General features: G+C 37.3%; 1 protein-coding gene across 2 annotated transcripts in view; it reads left to right on the top strand.

The window, feature by feature from the left end:
• The window catches only part of LOC140237439 (cysteine sulfinic acid decarboxylase-like), a 49,735-nt gene that overhangs the window by 8,336 nt on the left and 17,064 nt on the right, over nucleotides 1-24,335 (top strand). The window contains exons 1-7 of one of the 2 annotated variants that reach the window (XM_072317365.1): nucleotides 5,301-5,458; nucleotides 10,142-10,492; nucleotides 11,362-11,487; nucleotides 13,191-13,281; nucleotides 20,201-20,307; nucleotides 22,628-22,743; nucleotides 23,974-24,053. In XM_072317365.1, the coding sequence (XP_072173466.1) occupies nucleotides 10,261-10,492; nucleotides 11,362-11,487; nucleotides 13,191-13,281; nucleotides 20,201-20,307; nucleotides 22,628-22,743; nucleotides 23,974-24,053 (752 nt within the window). In that variant the 5' untranslated portion in view covers nucleotides 5,301-5,458; nucleotides 10,142-10,260. Of the gene's footprint in view, nucleotides 1-5,300; nucleotides 5,459-10,141; nucleotides 10,493-11,361; nucleotides 11,488-13,190; nucleotides 13,282-20,200; nucleotides 20,308-22,627; nucleotides 22,744-23,973; nucleotides 24,054-24,335 lie in introns of those variants that run through there. The other variant, XM_072317364.1, reaches the window with a different exon arrangement.

Genomic DNA, 24,335 nt, shown 5'->3' with positions numbered 1-24,335 from the left:
GTACATGAGTCTTATATGTCACAAGGAAAGCCTTTTATTTCTATACGGAGAGTAGCTGCAAAATGCATGATACCATGATTATAGAACCAACTTATCGCCAGTAAAATTGCTGTTCCAGTGCTGTATATAACGCCGCTGGCTGGAAGCCCATTAGAGGTCTGTTAACTTAATAGGCTGTAAAGACGCCCAACCTGCGTCTTGAAATCATATTAAGCGAAAATCTATCTAATGTTGAGTATCAGCAATGCAGCACAAAATCAGCGCAGTGTTTCGGTCAAGCCATCGATTCCTTCGAGATTTTTCGATGTCACTTTGTGATACAGGAAACAGACGACCATGGAGCGGTAAGCATTAATAAAATAATGATAATGATAATGTTGGTGTTGTCTTGATCTCGTGAAGCCATAATACATTCTAAAGGATCAGTTTGTTATACACAGGTTGGTCAAACGGAGGGGGTTGCCCGCGCGGGATGTCGATTCATCCTAACGCCGTTGTGTCTTTTTGTGTGATATCATGCCTCTATTGCAAAATAAAGCTTGAAATGACGTGTAAAGGAGTTCAGAAAGTGTATAACATTTTACTATATGAAACTAATTGGATGACGTCTTGAAGCAGTCAAACGAAGCGATAATTGCTTCCATTTTACCCAATCTGCCTTTCGAGTCCATAGGACCTATACCACTGTCATGATTTGATTTGGTTTGTGCTATAATCTAACAGGCTGCAGCTAATACATTGTACGAACTAAATTGCAGAGGATATGAGAGACACACCTCCCTGGCCATATTATTCGAAACAGGGACAAGCATGTGAGAGAGGTTTCCCGCTGGAAGAATTTGCAAAGCGTAATCATTCACTCGATCACCGAAAATCTGTTGTGTCGACCAGATGGCGTTCCACTGGGTCACGTCACCACATCGCATGTATAGAACTAGTGTGATAAGGCCTAAACAGTGAAACTTTATTTTGATTAAAATCGAATATAAGTAAGGAGAGTTGTTAGATTGTGAAGATTCGCTAATTTTCACAGAAGAGTTCTTGAACAGTCAATATGATTTACTTTAGCCGTATGCAGGGCCGGCGGAGCTCACACTTCAAGTTCAAGGTCTCTATCTATTTCTTTCTATTGTAGTGCCACTTACGCACTTCAGGGATTAAAAAAAAAAAAAGTGGGGGGGGGGGCCTAAAGTGGTGACACCTTATGTATTCCTTTGCATGGTGCACAAAAAGTGGGGGGGGGGGGGGGCGAGCTCCCCTGGTCCCCCGGTTCCGCCGGCCATGTTTGTGTAGATGAGTGAGTTGATGATGTCATCACACAACTTGCCAAATAGTTTTGAACACTGCGTTATCTTAAAATAATTATATTTCTTCTTCGTCTTTTATTTTTTATTCTTAAACATGTCATAATCGAGTATGCGGGTAAATCCATGTCAAATCATCAAAATGCTTGTCACCCGACCCCCTTCGATGATATTCACCAGTGTCTGGCAAAAAAAACAACAACAACAACAACCAAAAACAAATGCCCCAATGTCCATTGGCCTCTCAGATGTACAGCCTCACAAAGCTACCAATGCGCATTCCAACAAATGAGTTTAACAAAAAATACGCATCTTTGATTGAGTGGGTTTTTATGCAACAGGGCTCATTATCTGAAAATTCAAAGAAATTTATCCTCCTTCAGCACAAGTTGACTGTGATGCGAACGTGACATTTTGTTAACGCGCAGCCGCGAGGTCACCGAAAATAGTGGTAAATGTCAATTTCAAAATCTTTCATAAAGAGGCTTATAATATCTTCAATATTTTATCACCTTAGGTTTTGATATGCTGTTAAAGACTTTGATTTGCTCCGTAATGTTCTGCGAAAAATCAGCACATTGATTTTGTGCATACCATTTTTACGGAGAGCGCCCTCAAAGTTACCGAAAAGTAAAACATGTGCCAAGTTCAGGTCACGGATCCTAGAATAGGCCCTACCCTTCGTCCACTCCTTGGAAAGGCATCAGTTTGTGTGTTTTGATAGACATAATTTACCTGTTTATTATCTTGGATTTTTTTCTTCTTTTTTTTTTCTTTTTTTTTTGCTACCAAAATGTTAAACAGTAAAGATGCCACCGAAAATCACCATCACGTATCATAACATTGTATATGGGGTTTAGATTTCCACACCTTCAAGATGAAAAGTCCTAGCCCTGTGATATTTGCAATAAGACTAAACTGTTATACATATTTTAGTGCACTTTTATTGCATGATAGTGACCTTGTTCAAAATTTAGGCCTCCTAGTGATCCAAATTTTATAAAAGACTTTATCCCTACATTCTTCCTCTGCATGCAAATATGCGTTTTAGAACTTTTTCATTGCTTAATATTTCTCAAGAATTATGAAATTAGCAGCCTATCATTATTTTCTATATAGGGAGCCTATTAGTATTATGTGCTCTTCTTCACGATGCATATTATCATCTACTTTATTGTTCACTGGAATATTAATGACTTGACCTTGAAATGCTTCTAAAAATCATGGGCCATCAATAAAGTCCACACGCAACAGGTGCTTTACTGCATGATTCACTTGTAGTGATTCTTTCAGAAGCTCAAAGGCTTTACATGGTCTTCTGTAGCTGATAAGACCACGCTACTAATTGGTGGCAATCTATCGTATAGGCGCCAACTACGTAAATTACATTCAATTCAATTCAATTCAATTCAATTCGTTTATTCATCTCATTTTCTGATAGAACAATAACAACAGTATTGAATTTTACAATACAGAACAAAAAGATAATCAGTCATTTACATATATCTGTGAAAATGAAAAAAGAGAACTTGAATAAAGCCAAGAAGGCCTTGTAAAGTAAGTTCCCCTATGTATGAGTATGCACAAAATAACTGATTTTTAAGGTACAAGTGTAGACATGGACAGAAAACCAACAAATACAACAAAAACATAACATAACAAAACAAAACAAAAACCAATAAGACAAATGATAGATTGACTATGTTTGATTTGCTAGGAGGTATATTTTCAAAAATGTCTTAAATTAGGACAGGCTATATTGCGTGAGCAAATATCTCTAGGAATCGAATACCAGATTAATGGAAATTGGTGACGTACGGAGTTTGAAACCAGATTTGTTTTTACTATATACCTACATATGAAATCTATTGCAATTTCGTGTATTGTATTTGTGAATTTCATTATTAGTGCAAAACATACATGAAATATTATGAGGTAACATATCTTTGAAATAATAAAATCCCATAACAGCGGTATTATAAGTATACAAATCAAATATATTCAAAGTATTAAATTTACGAAAAAGAGGAGCCGAATGAGCAAGGTTATGACTACCAGTACATATACTCCAGTACGTAATGCTTTTTTTCTGCAACTTCTAACTTTGTTTGATTATATTTGCCCCATGTAATTAAAATACGGAAGCATGTATTATTCAGCAAAAAAAAAAGAAAAAACAGTGCAAACTCCGAAAGAATATTTTTCATTTTTTATATGATGCCTACACATTTAGATGCCTTATAATATATGCTACATTCGTTATATGTACATCCCAATGCATATTACTCTGAATATAGGGCCTAAACACCAAGAAAATTAACCGAATCAACTTTCTTTAAAGGAACAGAATCCATAGAACATAACACATTATCAAAAATATATCTATCATCACAAAAATTACGGTGAAATAAAACATAATTTGTCTGAACAAAATTAACAATTAGTTTATTTACTTTGAACCAATTACAAACTTTATCTAACTCCTGATGGATTTCTGACATTCACTTGCTTGTCTGGCATGACCCTATGACCTTCAAAGTCATGAGAACATGAATGTCTACTCCTGCTGACGAGCTTCCGCTGTAAAGACCTGTAGGCCTATATTATAAAGTAGATCCCTTTTGCATTTCTTGGACAAACACAAAGGCTTTCCATGCGATGCTATAATACTCTGAATTAATTTATGACTATAGTCATACTATAGCTTGAATTATGTTAAAATTACAGTCCTTTAATTCTGACAAATCACTTTGACATAATATATACATTTGTACATGTACAAGATTGTATTGACCTTCAAAATCATAAAGAATGTCAATGCCTAATGATACTCGTACTTGATTTTTCTTCTTCGAAAATCGATCCACGTAAGCCTGCCCTCCCCCCCCCCCCCCCCCTTCCCAAAAAAAAAAAAGAAAAAAGTTATACCAAGTCCTTACATTACCGGATCAAGGCGGGGACTCACGGCCCCAACCAAAGAAATAAAAAGAAACGAATGGGGGCGCGAGCGCCCCCTTTAATTTTGTAACAATGCCCCCGCCCGCGCCCCCCGCCCCCTTACGGAATTCCTGGATCCGCCCCTGGATCGGTGTGTACAGTTCTGGTCGAGGTGAGGATTTAGCTTTTAACGTTTTGCGAGATATTCAGAAACCACTCTATGAGATGTCGAAGAGCATGCAGTTCTAAGGGGTATCAAAAGTTTATTCGTTGAAAATCGGTTTTGAAATGGCCGAGATATCCAAAAACAAGGTGAAACAAAGAGATCCTAATAAAGTTGTGGCATGTCGCCTTTTATTATTAACACTTTTTTGGATATCTCAGCCATTTGAAAACCAATTTTCATCAAATAAACGTTGAATCCTTCTTAAGATTACATTCTCTTTCATATTTCAAAAGAGGCTTTTCATTATCTCACTTAGGAATGTTCAAAACATGAATCCCCACCTCAACCAGTACTGTACAGTCTCTTTACTTAGTATTCCACCTGTTATGAACAAAGTGCGACTTTCCGTGATGCTAGGAATAATGAATTTAAAGAAAAGAAGAATAAAATATGTTCAGATCTCTGTATTTACCACGGTTGAGAATTACGCCTCCCGGATAGGGCAGCAACATAACACATGAATAGGCGTACACTCCGTCTCACGTCTAGTGTACATTTCGTGGAAAATTACAAGCGAACGATAGCATGTGTGGATCAGCTGATCTTGTGTTCGTGTCTACGTGCCACACTATGGACATAAAAGTCCCTATTTCAAGGTGATTTGCACGTGTTGTGTGTCGCGACATGGTGTGATAAATGTACACTGTACAATGTTGCGAAAGCTGAAACCACGGTACGTTCGTCGAAATTTGTGTCGGGATCGGGAGATGCTGTGGTGGTAGAGGAAGAGAACATCACCCCTGGAATTCGTCAAATTCTAGAAAGGGCTTTAATTCGTCATTCAGCTCTTTCCTCATAAGTTGTTATTACGAGCACGATCAAGGCAACATACCCCATCCAGTAGGCGGTCGGGCTGGGGCTCAGTGGAATCAGCGAGTCGCTAGCTTGCTGCTAGAGCATTGTCACGCTTTTTATACGCCGTGCGGTCGTCAGGCATGTGTACCCACCGCACTCAAAAGTGGAGTTCTTTCTAGGAGAGGTTAATATTATTGTAAGTCAAAAGCATCATTTTGCATCGTTGAGTAGTCTTACATTCATAGGTCTTGAGCCGTTCGTTGCCCCCAATTTTACAAATGCCTGTAGGCCTAGACACATGAAATGAATATGTCACCTTCTTTTTTTTTCCATGAAATTGCCGTTTCATGATAAAATAAATATAAATTTAATGTGATGAAAGAAAGTGAAAAAAAACCCAAAATAAAACAAATAAAAGGTGGTAAGTTATATTGTAATGTAAAGTATTGGAAAAATGGAATCTTGAATGAAAGCGTGAGACTTTACAATGAGAGTCCTACACTGTAACGTTAGGCAGCTAAAGACCATAATCATCCATGTGGCTTCTTTAAATTGATTGTAAATTCAGTGCATGGTCTAGGAGCATTTTCTTGAATGTCAATGGAATGTAAAAAGAAATCTCGAAAGAATAAGATATTTAATATTTGTCCCGTGAATGATGCATAAAAAAACCTACACCAAGGTTCCTCAAAAAAAAAAAAAAAAAATGAAATGTGAAATCAGTTACATGGAGAGAAATAAAAGCTATTTTCACAATGCTTTTTTTTCCCCTCTCGTGAAATCTCTTTGTTGGAGGGAATGGTGCGCAGAGCAATGTCAAAATGACAATGTCATTTGTGTTGGATTTCACCTGTGCTTGTCTGAATGTTGGTTGGGTCAATCAGAACTAACTTGGAAGATCTGATTAAGTTTAAACACATTCCCAGATTGTGAATCTTTAACACAGCTAGTTTAGCAGATATTACAAATGATGCTACAAGTATCACATCATTGATGAGTTGATAAGCAATATTGGTGTAAAAAATATGAACTGCATGTAGTTGGGGTTTACAACAATTAAGCCATTCACTTGTTTAACTTGTTTGATTATTGATTCTCTCGGGTAGGCCATAAATTGAAGGGGTTTTTTGTCTTAAATTCAAATTGTTTTTATTTTTTTATTCATTTTTGTTTTTTAACTAACTTTCAGTAAAAAAAAACAAAACAAAAAACTATTGTCCAGGCCAAGGGGACAAATTTTGCAGGCAACTGTATCACAAGAAGAGATAACTCGGTCATTGTTTTCTGACGAATTAAGTCCAATTTAATATACGTGGTATGTAGGATCCAAGTAAAGTGAGAAAATTCTAGGTACACCACATTTACATGCCTAGATTGACTGGAATTAAATAATGTATTTTGTACCAGTTTCTTTAAAAGGATGAAGAGTTGTTATTCATTTCCAAAAGTAAAAGCTTGACTATTCAACTCAACAAACTAGTGCTAAGCAGATTCTCGCAGAATTCTTGTAGAATCTCAGTTCTGATTCTTCTTTCGATGAAGTACAGGCCACCTTGTGGTGTACTATCAGCGTACATTTGCAACATTATGTGTGTGTACTTTCATTCGCTTATTGTTGATACTCTAGCAACTTTCATGCTTTCCTACCTTTGAGTCAGTTTGATCATTGCTGGGTTAAATTACAGTTTGGATTTTTGTACAATTTTTTAGCTCACCTGAGCCAAAGGCTCAAGTGAGCTATTGCGAACGCCCTTAGTCCGGCGTCCGTCGTGCGTAGTGCGTCGTCCGTCGTGCGTAAACTCTTTACATTTTTATCTTCTTCTTGAAAACCCCAAGACCGATTTTCATCAAACTTGGCAGGTAGCATCCCTAGGGTGTTAGGAACTCAATTTGTTAAAATGGGCACCATGCCCCACCCAGGGGGCCCCCAGGGGGGCCCAAACCCCCCAAAATTAAGGAATCTGTAAAAATCCTCTTCTCTAGAACCAGAAGTGATAGAGCTAAGTTAATACTATGAGTTAGTACATTGATGACTGTAGTTTCAAGTTTGTTCATGGCAGAATCAGGGGTGCCCCCCTTGGGACACAGGGGAGGGGGGTGGGGAGGGGTCCTAATGGGGCCTAAATTATACATTTTCATCTTCTTCTTGAGAACCCCATGACCAATTTTCACCAAACTTGGCAGGTAGCATCCCTAGGGGGTTAGGATCTCAATTTGTTAAAATGGGCACCATGCCCCACCCAGGGGCCCCAGGGGGGGGGGGGCCAAACCCCCCAAAATGAAGGAATCTTTAAAAATCTTCTCTAGAATCAGAAGTTATAGAGCTAAGATAATACTATGAGTGAGTACATTAATGTCTGTAGTTTCAAGTTTGTTCATAGCAAATCCAGGGGTGCCCCTCTTGGGGGCAGGGGGGGGGGGGGGGTTGGGAAGGTCCAAATGGGGGCCTGAATTGTACATTTTCATCTTCTTCCTGAAAACCTCGTGATGGATTTTCGTCAAACTTGGCAGGTAGCATCCCTAGGGGGTCAGGATCTCAATTTATCAAAATGGGCACCATGCCCCACTCGTGATGGATTTTCGTCAAACTTGGCAGGTAGCATCCCTAGGGGGTCAGGATCTCAATTTATCAAAATGGGCACCATGCCCCACCCAGAGGGCCCCAGGGGGCCCCCCAATCCCCCCAAATTAAGGAATCTTTAAAAATTTCGGCCCTTATTGTACATTTTCATCTTCTACTTGAGAAGCCTGGTCAAATTTTAGTAGAGCTGTGAATAATTTAGATTAGTGACTGCGTGAAAGGTGAACTTGCGATACTCAGGTGAGCGCTAGACCCGTGGGTTTCTTGTTTTTTTAAGTAGCCTAATTCTGCTGTTTTCATACAATAAAAGTGTGAAAAGGAAATTATGAAGTGAATATTTAACCCATTGAGGACGGACTGATTTTGCTACAACAAACATTTCCCTTATGTATAGACACCTGCCCAAGTATGCAATGTATTCGGGACTCGTCCTCAATGGGTTAAAATGCCAATTAATGGGTAATTCCATGAAGTTGGGGCAGTGTCCATGTAGCATCGTGATATTTTAAAAATACATTTCAGCATAACTCAATATTAATTATGTTATACATTTATTGTTTGTAGGCATTTGCATTGAGGCCACACATTTTCCTGGAAAGTTTGTGCCATTCAGACTCAATTTTGATGAAGTTATTAAACAATATGTAACAGTGTCCTGTAGCATTGTGATGTGTCCATGTAGCATCGTGATATTTTGAAATTTGGTCCTAAGATACAAATTATGGCAATTAGCTTGACCAGAATTTGATGCAATATGCATATTTACAAGATATGAATGAGATAGCTAAATATCTCAAATTTCCTGTACACAGTTTTAATTTTAAAAGAAAATTACAAAATGTATCACGATGCTATGCGGTGTCCTTTTTTGTGACATTTGGTGGACACCGCGTAGCATAGTGACACATTGTGTAATTTTCTTGTAAAAGTAAAACTGTGGAAAGGAGAGTGTTTAAGATATTTAGCTATCTGACTAATCTAGTAATTATGCATATTATATCAAATTTTGGTCAAGCTTATTGCATTTGTCTTTTAGGACCAGATTTTATCTATCACGATGCTACATGGACACGTCACGATGCTACAGGACACCGTTACATATCGTTTTAATAACTTCATCAAAATTGAGTCTGAATGGCACAAAATTTCCAGGAAAATGTATGGTCTCAATACAAATGTAAAGCCTATAAACAATATATGTATAGCATAATTAGTATTGAGTTATGCTAAAATGTCACACTTAAGCCCTTTTTACACTTGTGTTTCTTAACCCCGTACTTTCTCAGACCCAGGACTATCGTTAGTCCCGTACCAATTTTTTCAGCTTTTTACATTAGTCCCGTACTAGGCTCTTGTCCGGGGCTAAGGAGAAAATTGACCTTTTTGCACTCTTGTATTTCCAAACCCTTTTGTGCCCCAACTTCACGGAATTACCCCAATGGGAGGTCTGTGAGGTGATGATATCAGCTCTCCTTCCACTTTGCATAATTGTAGCATTGCCTTGTGAATGCATTTTTCTAAAACTTTGGAATTCTGTATTTAAAATTATATCATATGTGATGAAACCTGCACTCTCCTCTTTATTTGTTATTTTTCTATATTAAATAAAGGCAACTTACTTAATTTTCTGATGCCATCATGCATCGATGAATGGAATGTACATTGCCCTTTCCAGGTTTTTATGAAAATTCTTCAATATTGAAATCATGCTGAAGCTCTGTAATTCCTGTGACATGCTTTGAGTTTCCATTTCTTTGTGTGAGGACAGTTCTTTCATGTTATGCATGAATGGGTGCAGCTGTATGTGATGTTTTTATGCTTCATTCAAGTTTCTTTGTTGCATTCATTCTGTTTGTTCACTATAGGCATTTTCACATCAGCCCAATAAAAATCCAAGCTCGAGATATTTTTCGCGATCGCAAATTGCTGTAGCACGCTATTTCATTTCCTATTCACATCAGTCCGAACATTATCAAATAGCGCTCTAGTTCACATTAATTATCCTGCTATTTCGGAAATTTCCCGAGTTAGACTCCAGAAATTTTTTTGATCAATTAGCGTGCTAATTAATTTGTATTCACATTATCAAATAGCGTGCTATTTCGTGATCGGGTTAATTTCCCAAGTTAGAAAATAGCACGCTATTTCGAAACATCGGGCTGATGTGAAAACGCCTATAGTAAAAACTGCATTTGGCACATAACAGTTTGTGCTTCTACAGCCCCTCCATTATTTTAGACTCATAGACACTCACATGGGAATTCAAGCTTTTTGTAATTTCATCTCCCCCACCCCCAGGGCTTGCAAACCAACTTTTGAGAGGACCACCCCTCAGTCACTCTCAACGACGACCCTTCATCCCCAGGAGCAATAAAAGCGCCGTCTTTTGGATAACCGGACATCAAAGGAGGAACGTGATGCAACAGAACGGGAGTACCGAATACAAGCCGGAGGCTAAGGTTCTGAAGATGGCCGCTGCCAACGGGACGGCGGCGCCCCACGCCAACGGGGGCAACTCCAAGATGACGGGCATCCTTGTCGGAGAGCAGGGAAACTGCAATAGGAGCGAGGAGGTCAGGTTCCTCCAGGAGTGCTTCAACTTGATGATTACTGAAGGCTACGTCAAGCCTCTTAATGGCGATTGTAAAGGTAAGCACCTAAAATGTGTTCAGGCATCCTTTATATGAAAATATATCCAGGTTGGAAGAAATAGCTCTCCCCTTCTGTGTATGACTGCAGGGCGTGTTTGCCCCCACCCCCTTTTTTTTTTTCTTGAATTTTGTTTCCACATGCAAAGAAGGTTTCAGAGTTTGGGCAGCAGTCATGTGTCAACAATACAATTGTCATTATCCCAGAAGAAGAATCAATACTTGTTCCCTTTTTTGGTTTCTATTGTCATCTTGTTGCAATATAGCATCTATATAGATTATTCTTGAATCATTTAAAATTTTGTGATCAAAAGTAATGTAATACAGTTGACTTCAATAGGAAACAATCATTAACAAGTACAGCACCATCCTCTGTAAAAGATTTAATGTGTCTTCATGTTTTAATCAAATAATCAACATACATATTGTACTTCACTGTATTATGAGAAAACTAAAAGCTGGACAGAGAATGAAATGTCGGAATCTCACCACTTGACAAAAAGGTTGCTGAAGCTTTAGTCTTAGGCATAATTGGCATGAAAAAAACAAGATATTCACTTCCAGCTTTTTGGAGAAAACAGAAAAGTAAAGAAAAATGTTAGTTGAATGCAGAAATGTGAGGGTTTGGCTGAAAGTATCTAGATTTAAAGAAATAAAAGAGCTAGTACAGTAGTTGGACCTTTTTGCAAGTCTCATTTTGAATAATTGCCAAACTATTTCAAAGCCTAACCACTGAATAAAATCAACACACCTGTGAAGGGAAGTATCAAGTATTACATGTATTCTAAAACATGAGAGGCAGTTTGCAACTCGAACTTTTGATGGTGTAATGTTAATGCAAAGAATTTCTGCCCTTTTTTTTACACTCAGTCATCAACTTCAAGCATCCAAAAGATCTGAAACAGGCAATGGACCTAGAAATTCGTGATGAACCCGAAACGCACGACCAGCTTTTGGCACTGTGCCGGGACGTCTTTGCCAACAGTGTTAAGATTGGTGAGTGTAGATGTAATGTTCTAATTAATAGCTGTTCAGCACAATAACCTTTAATTGCTGTTGTAAAACTGGTTGTAGAAGAATGTAGAGGAAAGTGAACATTTTGAACATAGTGATGAAGGAGATCTGTAGCCTAGCCCAATATTTCACGTGTATACCAAAAAATAGATTTCTCTGCCTTTGTATTCTAAGCCTGAGTATTTACGTATTGGTAACCATGTGCTGGTCCCCCTAAACCATTTCACCTTTTAAACCTGTAGCCATTTTTAAAGTTTTGCTCAGTCCTGCACTATTGTTGGGGGTAGAAGAAATGGTTGAGGATAAGACAAAGCCTGAAGCCCATTTGTCAGTCATAAACAAGTTACAATGTACAAAAAAAAAAAAAAAAAAAAAAAAATCATTGTAGTCACATTGTACCCAAGAAATAATGATTAATTGAGCAAAAAAAATAATAATTATAATAATTTGATTTTAAAGACAATCCTTTTGTTTTTCCAGTTTGTTTGATATCATTGGGAGAGCTGAGAGTGTGCCAGCGGCAGCTCCTCTTCCAGCTTGTGTGTATTGATTAAAACACACTTTAAAAAGTGTAGGCCTATTTCATAAAAGTTGCCATGAAAGCAACTGTTGTTGTCTATCTTAAACAGCAAGTGTCTTGGTAATGACAAGAATCTTGCTTCTTAATTTGCTGATGCTACACAATTTTTTTTTTTTTTTTTTTTTTTTTTTTTTTTAGCAAGACTTACTTATCTAACATCTTTTATGAAATGGGACCCCGAAATTTTCTATGTGATCTCTGACTCTTATGACACAATAAGAATTCTATTGATAGATTTGATTGTATTATTCATTGCTTAAATTCAACCTGAACATGATGTGGAAAATATTTGCATTTTTAAGGGAATTCTACCCCAAATACACTGTATTGTGGATTGAATGTCATGCTGAAATGTTACATGTATTATAGAATGAAGTTTTTTTTTTTTTTTTTTTATAGTCAGACTGTAGTTTCATGTGCTGCCGTCGATGAATAAAGAAGAGGATACAACAGTTTGTGAGGTCAAAGTAGCAAAACTCTAAAAAAAGATGTTTTTTTTTCCAAAAGCATTTCACACACTTTTATTTACAAGCATAATGGAAAAGGACAGTTCTGTTCTTCATCCTTCAGAAGGCTGGCTAGCAAGTTTCCCCGTACCATACCATTTCTATTTCAGTCAAGGGTGCGTGTACTTTAATAAAGAATGAAGTTTGTTGTGAACTATTGTGACACTGACACGATCAATCCTGTACGCTGTATCTTCTGAACAAAAGGATGCCACTTTTATTTTGGGGACATGGAGCATTATGACCTAATTGCCCACTGATGTAGAATTTGCGTGGAAATCCTGATGATCATTTTTTTTTTTTTTTTTCACATCAATACATTGGATTGTATCTTTTGTTGTACACGAATGTTGTTCATCATGCAGATGGCAACGAATGGAGAGTGATCTTCATGGTTTGGGGCTCACATGATTGGAGGCCATGTCCAGATCTGCTTCAATGATCTTTATTTTTTTTTTTTTTCCCTGGCAGGATGCCATTATAAACACAAATGTTTTGAATCAATCCAATATTGATTTTAGGACTTCATGTGTACGGGTAATGAGCCAAGAACATGCAATCATTGTATCAATGTGTATTTTACGTGTTTTCCCCCACAGGTCACCCGCAGTTTTATAACCAGTTGTTTGCGGGACAAGACACCTATGGCCTGGCGGGCTCATGGATGACTGAATGTATTAATGAGAGCCAGTGAGTTCACAATTTTTGTCTCATATTTTTTCAAATATCATTTCAAAAAGAAGGAAACCATTTAACTGAAACAAGCAAGCAAGCAAAATCTAAATTGCTGTGCTGTGCCACCATTTTCAAGGGACTTCACCGAATGTATAGATACTAGTAAATGGAATAACGCAAGTGTCATTGAAGTTGGATGGGAAATTAGAAAATTGTTGAATTGAAATACAAACAATTTGAGGAGGCAATAAATAATGTCATCACCTTACAACTTCTTTTTAGTTTATGTGCAAAATGTTACAGTAATCTTTTTTTTTTTTTTTTTCTTGATGATTTAACAGCTACAACAGCTTACCCTTAAAATTCCAGTCATCTATGCTAGGCTTTTTATTTTATTTTTTTTAAACTAAAATAATTTGATGGGAAGGATCATTTCATGTTTTAAAAAAAAGAGTTGTAGGCTCCCAGATTGATTTGCAGATTTCTGTACATCATGTATATGTTCAAAGTAGAGTAGATTAACAGAATAGTGTATGTTCAGAGATATCAGACTTGCCAAAAAAAGAAAAGAAAAGAAAAACCAACAAAACAAAGCAAAACATCTATATATTATTAAAAGACATCTTCATTCTATACATTCTATTCTAAAAAAACAAAACAAACAAATGTTTTGTAGCAGTGGAGTGTTCTGACACTGAACTGAAAGACCACACTGTGGTAATGCTCATACAATGTCTGAATGCCAATCCATACAGCACCTGTTTTACCATTCCATTTTCTGTGGGCAAACATACCAAATTTACACGTGCTAAGTGCATGCCAGAGGAGGTAAAAGACAAGGTCAAACTTAGCTCCACCTCCTCGTTTGTGTTGTATTAGGTCAAACCATTCAGACAAGCATGCAAACATTCCTCCACAACTGAGTAAAATTTCACTGGAAGAAAGACCCACAATAACCCATGATTAGCTTTAAAAGATATTTGAAGTTTACTGGCACTTACAAAAATAGCTTGATTAGCATTAAACCTGTAAACATTTAAGTTTTTCCTCTCATTGTGAGGTCCCTGTTACATAAACTGAATGCATCGACTTTGCCTCCATTTTTCAATAAGTTAAAAGTGGAAAAGAAAATTTGTTTATATTCTCCCCGGTTATGAAACTGATTTATTGTTAAAAAGAACCATCATGGTGAACTATTAGTTCCATACAAAGTAGAATCAAAGCCAATGAAAGGTATCTTCATCAATGTTGTGGTTATGATTTGTTCATTTGTTCATTATTCATTAATATACTTTTATTTTCTCTAGCTGAGAATCGTTGTTGAGCAAGACTACTGTTATACACATTCACTTAATAAGTTACAAGTGGAAAAGAGAATTTGTTTTAGATTTTCACCTGGTTATGAAACTGCTTCAAAGACCATCGTGGTGAACTACTAGTTCAATACAAAGTAGAATCAAAGCCAATGAAAGATATCTTCATCAGTGGTATGGTTATGATTTGTTCATTTGTTTATTTTAAAATTCCTTAATATGTTTTTATTTTCTCCAGCTCAGAATTGTTTTTGAGCAAGACTACTGTTATGTACACAGTGACTTTGTGTAATAAATCAACCATACAGTTCTCGACCCATCTCCCCCCCCCCCCAAAAAAAAAAAAAAAAAAATGCTGTGTCACCTTCCAATATTAGTTTAATAGAGGTGAACATGGAACTTGCTTAACTTTAATGATAGTAGAGCTTGAAGGGTTTTAAGTTTAACTTGAAGCTAATAGAACCTGAGTGACTGCTTTTTCTTCTCACTTCAAAAATGTTGCAGTTGCTTCCTATACAATTGCGCTTTGAAAAGGGGCTCATCACATGCACTCAGATCACTACACTTCCCAATTTAATCTTTGGAGTGGTGCTTATAGATAAAAACTACAAGTTCTATCAAGGATGATAAAGCTCTGCATGAACGAGTTCATTGTTTTGAGGAGCAATTTCGGTGTGTCATTGATGGTACACGTAGCTATCGAAGATAAAATGCCCATGTGAGCATCACTGATATGGATCTGAATGAGTGAAGGCAACTGAAGCATAGCAAAACTGAATACCATGATACTATTGTACATAGATGATGACTGGCGGGGGAGGGAACATACCGAATGTTCCACCCGAAGGGTTGGAAATGCTATTGAGGGAGGTTATAAGTCCCGATATGAAGTCGAGAGACTTATAGCCTCCCAAAATAGCATTTCAAACCCTGAGGGTGGAACGTTTGGTACATGTTCCCGACAACAAAAGTCATCATCTGTTATATCATATGGGTTAGTCAAATCTCCAGCGTTTCACATTGTATGGAATAGGCAAATTTATCCTATCAATTGCGTGAAAAATATGATCGTTCAGTCATTTGGTATCGTTTTTCATTTGTTACGTGAAAATGTTTTCCCATGGGAGAACATTACAAAAATGTTCTGCCCATGGGCGAACATAACCAATGTGCCTCCATCACGTGACTGTGTTTAGCCAATCACTAACCAGTATTTGACTAACCCATTTAATACATCGATATAGCCCAGGGCTACCAGGGCAATTGTTACATGGGGATTTCCTTTGTTGCTCTTCTCGTGAGTGATCATAGCCCTATAAATTTTCTGTGAACCCCGGGCTTTTAAAATTCAGTTATTGAGCTGTTATATGTCAAGTTCGAATGGAACTCAAGTGCAGTTTGATAGTGGTTTCTGACACTTTTTTATGCCATGTTTGGCATATTAAGATTACTGCAATGCCACGTTTGGCTAACCTTTAAACAAGCATTTTTTTAAACTTTTTTTTTTTTCATTTGGAAGAGGCGACACATTATTTGTGACTTCCACTCTGTCTTTCTCTCACTCTTTCGAAATTCTCATAATGTGTCTGCCCTAAAGCATGGCATTCTTTCTCCTTCAAGTGATAGGTCGATTCAGTTCTTTTCAACGTCACATAGAAATGACTGTTGGTGACTGTGACTGGTGTGTAAGCTGTAAAAATGTCTTCCTATTCTCAAGTTTTAGTGAGAAAAAAGTGCTATGTATTCTGTAGTTCAGACACTTCATTCTTTTCACAAAAGCAAAGTTGAAAACTCTGCAGTCAATATCGTCAATATCAATATCGTATCCCATGGATCCAGTTTGTTGAATTATCCTAAATACATGGTTTAAATTGTTGACTTCGTTGCAAGATTTCTTTTAATTATTGCGTGTTCTTTGTCTCAGTGTGCATTTAGTGAATTTATGTGACCAATGGATATGTGTGTTTTTATGGTACTGGTGAATGGAAGTGTGATTTTTGTTGATTTTAGGTCTGAAATTCAAGAATTCAATTAAAGTAGCCACCCCCCCCCCCACCCCCCCATAATATTGAAGTCAGTGGTAAAAGGCAGTGCTGTGGATACCAAAAAAGAAATTAATTTCAGCACCCTGCAACATTGCTCAGTTATTTTGTGTTTGTTGTCATTATGCCTCTAAGATTTCTTCAACTCAGAGAAATCTAAGACTCTATCTCATCTTTATTGGCCTTCATCCAACCTTGAATGTTTGTTATTAAAAAAAACGAAAACATAGGTCGGACACCAAGAATGTGAGCTTTACCCTCATGGGAAAGTAGCTCGTTGTGATATTCACTGCAAAAGTGTTTGCAGTTACACAATATTTGAAATTTGTGCACAACTGGCTTCTTCCTGTATGACGTTTTAAAATGCTACACTTTTGGGTCTCAAAACAGGATGCCTTTACTGTGTAGGCCCGAATGTACATGTACCATACCATTCGTACCAAAAAAAAAAAGAAAAAAAAATGAATCATTTTAATTTTGACCCAATTTTCATTCCAATGTATTCAGTATTTTATTTGTAATCTTCTGTGCTGAAATACAGTGTACATGTATCTACAGTAAGGTATACACATTGACAAATGGCATAATATGAGGTGGTAAAGCTGTTTCACATAATTCCATCTAGCACTGTTTTATAATCTCTATTTTGCAGTAGAAAAATTGCTGTATTTATCATCCCAACATGAAAATGAAGAGAGGGTCGATATTTTGTTCCCCTTGTATTTCTATCCATGTAATATACCAGTACATGTACACTATGACTAGCAGAATATCTCCAGAGAATTTTGTCATGGTATATTGAGTGCCGTATACCATATGAATGTGCAACAATTTCTGATGAACTTGTACATTGTACATACCCCTAAAAGGGTTGCCATGCAAACAGCCTGATAAAAGCTTTATTGCACTGTAAACTCACACTTTGCCCTGGCAGAGTAGTTGTCTTTTAATAGCATCAATATGCCAGTGAACACAGACAACTAACTAATGTGAGTACATTATACAATTAAAAAAAGCAAGAGAGAAAGGGATTGAGGACCTCATAGAGCTACGTAGGTGTAGGCCCTATGTCCTTAGTAGTGGTTGTTGGAGAGGAGGAGATATGTTTGTCAGTGTATGTAAACAATGTTCAGCCAGCTTGACCCAAGTGTGCAGCCCAAGTCAGTCACATGATGGATTGCCATGGAAATAAGAAAGTTCTACAATCTTGCACAGAACAATATTTTTAATATTTTTTTTCCTTTTACATTGTATATCATAGTGATTAGTGATAATGTGAGAACTTACTCAAGGAAGTTTATAATATCACAAATGTGTCTGCAGTGTGAAATATTAATCATCCTACAATGTCTTTTATTCTAATGCTGTAGGAAGCACAGAAAATGTGAGCTACCTTTTTATAGGTTGTAATATTGACCATGCAATCTCTGGATTGAATAAAAGTTGCTAATTTTGCTGTTTGTGGTTTTTGTACTTACAATGCGTGTGTACTTTTGGGATTTAAAAGACAAACTAATCAGTGTTATTGTCTATACATGTGCAAGCAATCCTTATTAATGTACAGTGTGTTGTACCTCATTTCTTTTTGATATGTTAAAGGACAAGTTCACCTTCATAAACATAAGGATTGAGAGAATGCAGCAATATTAGTAGAACACGTCAGTGAAAGTTTGAGGAAAATTGGGCAATCGATGCAAAAGTTATGAATTTTTAAAATTTTTGTGTTGGAACCGCTGGATGAGGAGACTACTACAGCTTGTGAGTCATATGCGTACAACAGTATAAAGAAAATGTAAAGAAAATTCAACATATTTTCACTTTTTTCGCATAATAAAAGAGCACTTGACTTGCCTCTTTCTAAAGGCAGGGGGAATGATATTACCCCTAACATCATATGTCGGTAACGAGTCAAGGGAATGTGTACTTTTTTCAAAAGATGAAATTTTGTGAAATTCTCTTTGTATTTTCCTTATATTGTTGTACGCATGTGACATGTAAGTTATTCATACAATGCAGTAGTCTTCTCATCTAGTGGTTACTGCATTAAAAGTTCAAAAATTCATAACTTTTGAACGGATTTCTTCATACAATGCAGTAGTCTTCTCATCTAGTGGTTACTGCATTAAAAGTTCAAAAATTCATAACTTTTGAACGGATTACCTCAAACTTTCAATGATGTGTTCTGCTAATATTGCTACATTCTCTCAATCCTTATGTTTATGAAGGTGAACTTGCCCTTTAAAGGGAAGATAAACCCCAAGAACAATGTGGATTGAGTGAAAGCAGCAACAATAGTAGAACACATCAGTGAAAGTTTGAAGAAAATCGGACAGTCGATGCAAAAGTTATGAATTTTTAAAGTTTTGGTGTTGGAACCGCTGGATGAGGAGACTACTAGAGGTTATGACGTATGAGTGGACAACAATACCAAGAAAATATAAAGAAAATTCTGCAAAAATCAATTTTTCATGAAAATTACAAATTCCATCAACTTGATATTGACATATGTTAAGGGTAGCAATTATTCCCTCTGCTTTCTGAAAGCGGTTGGTCCATTGCTCTTTCATAATTCTAGAAAAGTGAATTTTTGTTGAATTTGCTTTATATTTTCTTTGTATTGTTGTCCACTCATACGTCATATCCTCTAGTAGTCTCCTCATCCAGCCGTTCCAACATCAAAACTTTAAAAATTCATAACTTTTGCATCGATTGTCCGATTTTCCTCAAACTTTCACTGATGTGTTCTGCTAATGTTGCTGCTTTCACTCAATCCACATTGCTCTTTGGGTTTACCTTCCCTTTAAAGTATCATTGAAAGCAGCCTCTCTCCTGATTCCTCAGCTTGTACTTGGTATAAACATGCACTTGTATCCCTACTGTAAGTCTGATTTTGATGAAACTTCTCTCTCATACTCTGTTCATCTGATTTTATTTAATTATCAATTTTACGAAAACATGATGTGGAATTGCACCTCCAAATACTTTGATCGCATCATTGGGCCACATGTTGTACATGTCTGATGGAGACTTGCACAGTGATGAACCCTGTGGCCATACGGGCCCGAATTCACGAAGGTGGTACAAATGAAACCATGGTTTAAATCATTGACAAAAACCATGGAGCGCCAAGTGTCGCATGGAATATTTCGTTACGAAATCAGCCATTTCGTCGATGAAATGATTATTTCGTAACAAAATGACAACATTTTGTAACTAATGAACATTTCGTCCACAAAATGATAATTTCTTTAACGAAACGGTCATTTTGTCGACGAAATGACCAATTTCGTAACGAAATATTCCGTGCGACACTTGGCGCTCCATGGTTTTTGTCCATGGTTTAAACCATGGTTTCATTCGTAGTACCACCTTCGTGAATTCGGGCCTTAATGTTATATTTTTCTGTGCATGAAATTTGACATTTCTCTCCCAACATGAATGTTTCCCTCGTGACAACTTAATGGGGGAGGGCGTGTGAAACGTGATCACTAATCATGCTACTGAGGAAGACCTGTATTTTTGTGTTACAACAGAAATTATCCTTTTAAAATCTTGCCCCCCCCCCCCCCCCTCTCATAGGTACACCTATGAAGTCGCCCCAGTATTCACCTTGATGGAGCAGGAAGTCATAAAGAAGCTGCGGGAGCTGTGTGGTTACACAAATGGAGACGGCATCTTCTGTCCTGGTGAGAAAGAAAAAAGAAATGTTTATATATCTGAATATTGGACATTGGACATGGAATAGTAGACATGATCTTGAATTCACATGTGGATTATATACATGACAAAAATATTTGAAAATATTAAGCCTACGTTGGAACTTACATGTGCCACCACTCTGATTGTTGCTGATTTTATTCTGTTTCAACTGAGCTACTTTTAACTGGTATGGAATGAATCACTCTTGATATGTTTGTTACAGGGTTTATTGTGGTGTAATATGTTCACATTTCTGTAGGTGCTGCTGAACAAGTAATTACTGCAAGTACTTATAAACCAATGAATATTACATTTCAAGTCAACAAATGCTTTCAGCCCATCAGTTGATGACAATACCATATGCTTTTCAAATACACCTCTCTTTTTTCTCGTTTTTTGCAATTTTGAAGGCATATTATATAAATGTGAAAGAAAAGCCTTCTGATAGTCAGTGTTGGCACAGATGGTGTGAAGATTTTGTACTGATATTTATCACCTGTTCCACCCTATTAAAATTCTTGCTAATGATGCTGTCTGCTGAATTGCACCTCTGTGATTATACTGGTAGCCATGTATTTTGTAGATCTACAATCTTTGCCAAACACACCCAGTAAAGTTCTGGAATGTATTTGGAAATCAGACGTGCATATGGCCACCATGGATCAAGCTCAGTGCTAAAGGAAATATGAAACAAACTAGAAAAGCACTCTGGGAGCGCAGACCTCCGCCAAGCATGCAGCTCATTTCCACCACTGATCTTGTTCTTCCATAGAGATATCAGTGATTTCCACCTATACGTACTTATAGCATTGTGTGCTGAAAGTCGCCCGATTTCCCAATATAGAAGCCTTTGTTACGTCATAAACCCTCAGCTGCACGGCGCGCCTCGCCCTAGCAGAAACTAGAGCACACACTTTAGTGCGCGCATGCAAACCTCAAATAAGCGCAGCCTGAACTCCCAAGTTCATTGACCCTACAAATGTACCTGCCAAAATGTCAAAAATCCTTCATAAATTCCCCAAAAATTCTCGGTTCACTACCAAAATTTAATCATCTGTTACTTGTATCATTCTAAACCTTTCCTGCAAGTTTCATTTAAGTCCATTAACTACTATTTGAGTTATTTTGCACACGGGCAAACAAATAAACGAATGAACACACAAACCAACGGTAACGAAAACATAACCTCCTCCCTTGGCGGAGGTAATAAAAATACTTTCAGGAATGATCAAGGCAGAGCGTGGGGAAGAGACAGAGAAGAGATAGAAGAAGACAAACAAACTTTTTTATAGAGGAAAAGAATGAAGACAGTATACTGTGAAGTAGTCTGTGTTCCAACCCAACTTGTGGCAATTAGTCCTCCTAAGCTTTGGTGGCATATTGACGTAGAAGTGCTCACACTACAAAACGCCCGCAATGACTTGAAAACCGTCATTCGATGAGCAAAGGTCAGACAGAAGTTGATAGCAAAGTCAATTAGATTGATGAATGTTTGCTGAAGGAATTTGGCAGATAAATTCCATTACATTCGAATGTAATATGATTTCAGCAGTACAACAAGGCAAACTGTGGGGGTAAATGTAATTGGATTTCAAATTTCAGTTGGTGTGGCACGCACACATGTATCTAATATTCATAGAAGATAAACAGAGCCGTAGATCCAGTCTCTCTTCAATTTTGAAGCTCCTCAGATAATCTGATTCAACTAGTCCAGCCTAATGTGATTAGTTCATTGTGTACTACTGTATAAATTAAATCTGCATTTGTTCCTGAGGGTGGATAGCCACAATCTTCATCCAATCTTTAAATTGTCTGTCTACTCCTTGACTTGTGGGGCTTTTAATTTAATGTCAGCATTGTGCGTGATCAAAAGGGAATGTAGCAGACGAATTGTCATGATTTAATTTAAGTGAATGAATCGATGTCGCAACTACCGTGGAAATGACAGACCATAGAAATTCAATAGTATACACTGTGGCTCATTCTGTAATCAAATGGCGTCTGTGTGTTGATATGATGTAATCTACACAGGCAAACTCAGTAACTGTATTAGTGACTATGGGCAGTTTAATGACTGGAAGTGTTCTGCCATTGTGTTAAAGTGCAAGACATGGCAAACGTGAGAATTACTGACAGTGCATGATTTCTCAGACATGCGCTGGAAATAACATCATAGAGCATAAATTCACAACAAACTACACTCTTGCATTGTGCTTTAATTATAACATTATGAATTCTACTGAAAGAAAGATTTTGTTTGCTTGTTATTTTTATCAATATATTGTTTTTGTTGCCGTTGTCCATCAGGGGGCTCCACAGCCAACATGTACGGCATCAACCTTGCCAGGTACCAGCTCAACAATGACTACAAGATCAAGGGCACCTTTGGCTCCAAGCCCCTCGTGATATTTGCTTCGGACCAGGTCAGTGTTTACACTATCATGCCTCAGACCTGACAAGTTTCCCTTATTCTCCATGAGTCCCTCTGGAAAAAAAAACAAAAACAAAACAAAAACAAAAACACAAAAACAAAAATAAAAACAAAAAACAAAAACAACAACAACAACACTACCACTGCCAACAACAACAACAAATGAAGAAAAAGAAGAGGAAAAGAGGTACAAATTGTATCTCATTATGTCCTGGCAAAGGAATCTCAAATCCTACAGTGTACAGTAGGAACAGTCCTTGCCTAATTGAGATACTTTACAAACACGCATATCTTTCTGATTGATCTTTTGGATTTTTTTTTTTTTTTTTTTTTTTTGTATGTGTGATTGCTGTGTGTATGTCAGCAGCCTCATGTTCTGATGCTTGGAAAAAAAAAAGCAAAAGAAGACTTTTCTCTCTTGCATGAGAATATACCGGTAACACTACTGCATAGAGAAGTATGCTGTAATGAAACTGTTTTTTATTTGTTTTTACCTTTTCCTTCCAGTTCTGGAGGTCTATGTTTTGACATCAGATGGCTCGTAATGATGTGATATATGCTTGCCATTTCGACAATTTGATGCCCCTGACTCTGGAGGGTGCCAGGATATTTACGTTTTTGAGTTGTCTGTCTTGCCACCTGCCTGTTTTGCCGATATCTCATTAACAGTAATACCAGCAAGAGAGTATTTTTGTTGGATATCGGGTATGTTTGTATGAGGGGAAGATGCACTGCTTGGAATTATTGGGTAGGCCTGAATTGTCTCAGGTCAGTGGTTACATATTCAAAAGCTTGACCAGAAGTTATGTTAAAGAGTATTGAAATTAAAGAAATAGAAATGAGAGGTCATACTGGTTTTATATGGTGATAATTTTTAGAAGCTACTTTGTACATGCATCCAAGGTGACTTCATGATTCAATTGTATTTCCCTCCTGACATGTTTGAAATGATGGATTACATTTTAATTATGCATTTGTTTTGTAATACTGTTTGTTCCTTGAATATATCAGAAGAATGATGAATATACACATACATTTGTATAAGTACAGATGTATTATTGCACGCCAATGTACAGATGTATGTACATCTAAGTTGATATCACCCATTCTAACAAAGCTTGCCTGTCAAATTGGTCTTGGAAATATTGCGAACACATTTCACTTGATTCACAGCGACACATAAAGATGGCTACATGTAATATCTCTCTTCTCCCCGCTACAGAGCCACTACTCGGTCCTGAAGGGGGCAGCCTTCCTCGGCATTGGGACGGAGAACGTCATCAAGGTGAAAACAGACAGCAGGTGAGGATTGGCGTCTCTCTCCATCTCGAACTACATCACTCATTCTCATACCTTGGGATGCTTTCGAGAGCATTACAGCCTCCTCGTGCCCAAGTCCTCTCCGTCAATTTAAAATGAAGTGATTGTTGTGTGGTTGCTAATGAGTCACCATGTTATGCTACAAAGTGGTCTTTTTAACCCAATGAGGACGGCTGATTTTGCGACAACACGCATTTTCCATAGACACTTGCCCAAGTATACTCGGGACTCGTCCTCAATGGGTTGAGTTCCTAGTAGCCATAG

Source organism: Diadema setosum, chromosome 14, assembly GCF_964275005.1.
Source record: "Diadema setosum chromosome 14, eeDiaSeto1, whole genome shotgun sequence".
In the NCBI taxonomy this organism is placed as follows: Eukaryota; Metazoa; Echinodermata; class Echinoidea; order Diadematoida; family Diadematidae; genus Diadema; species Diadema setosum.
This window is presented reverse-complemented; position numbering and strand designations above follow the sequence as displayed.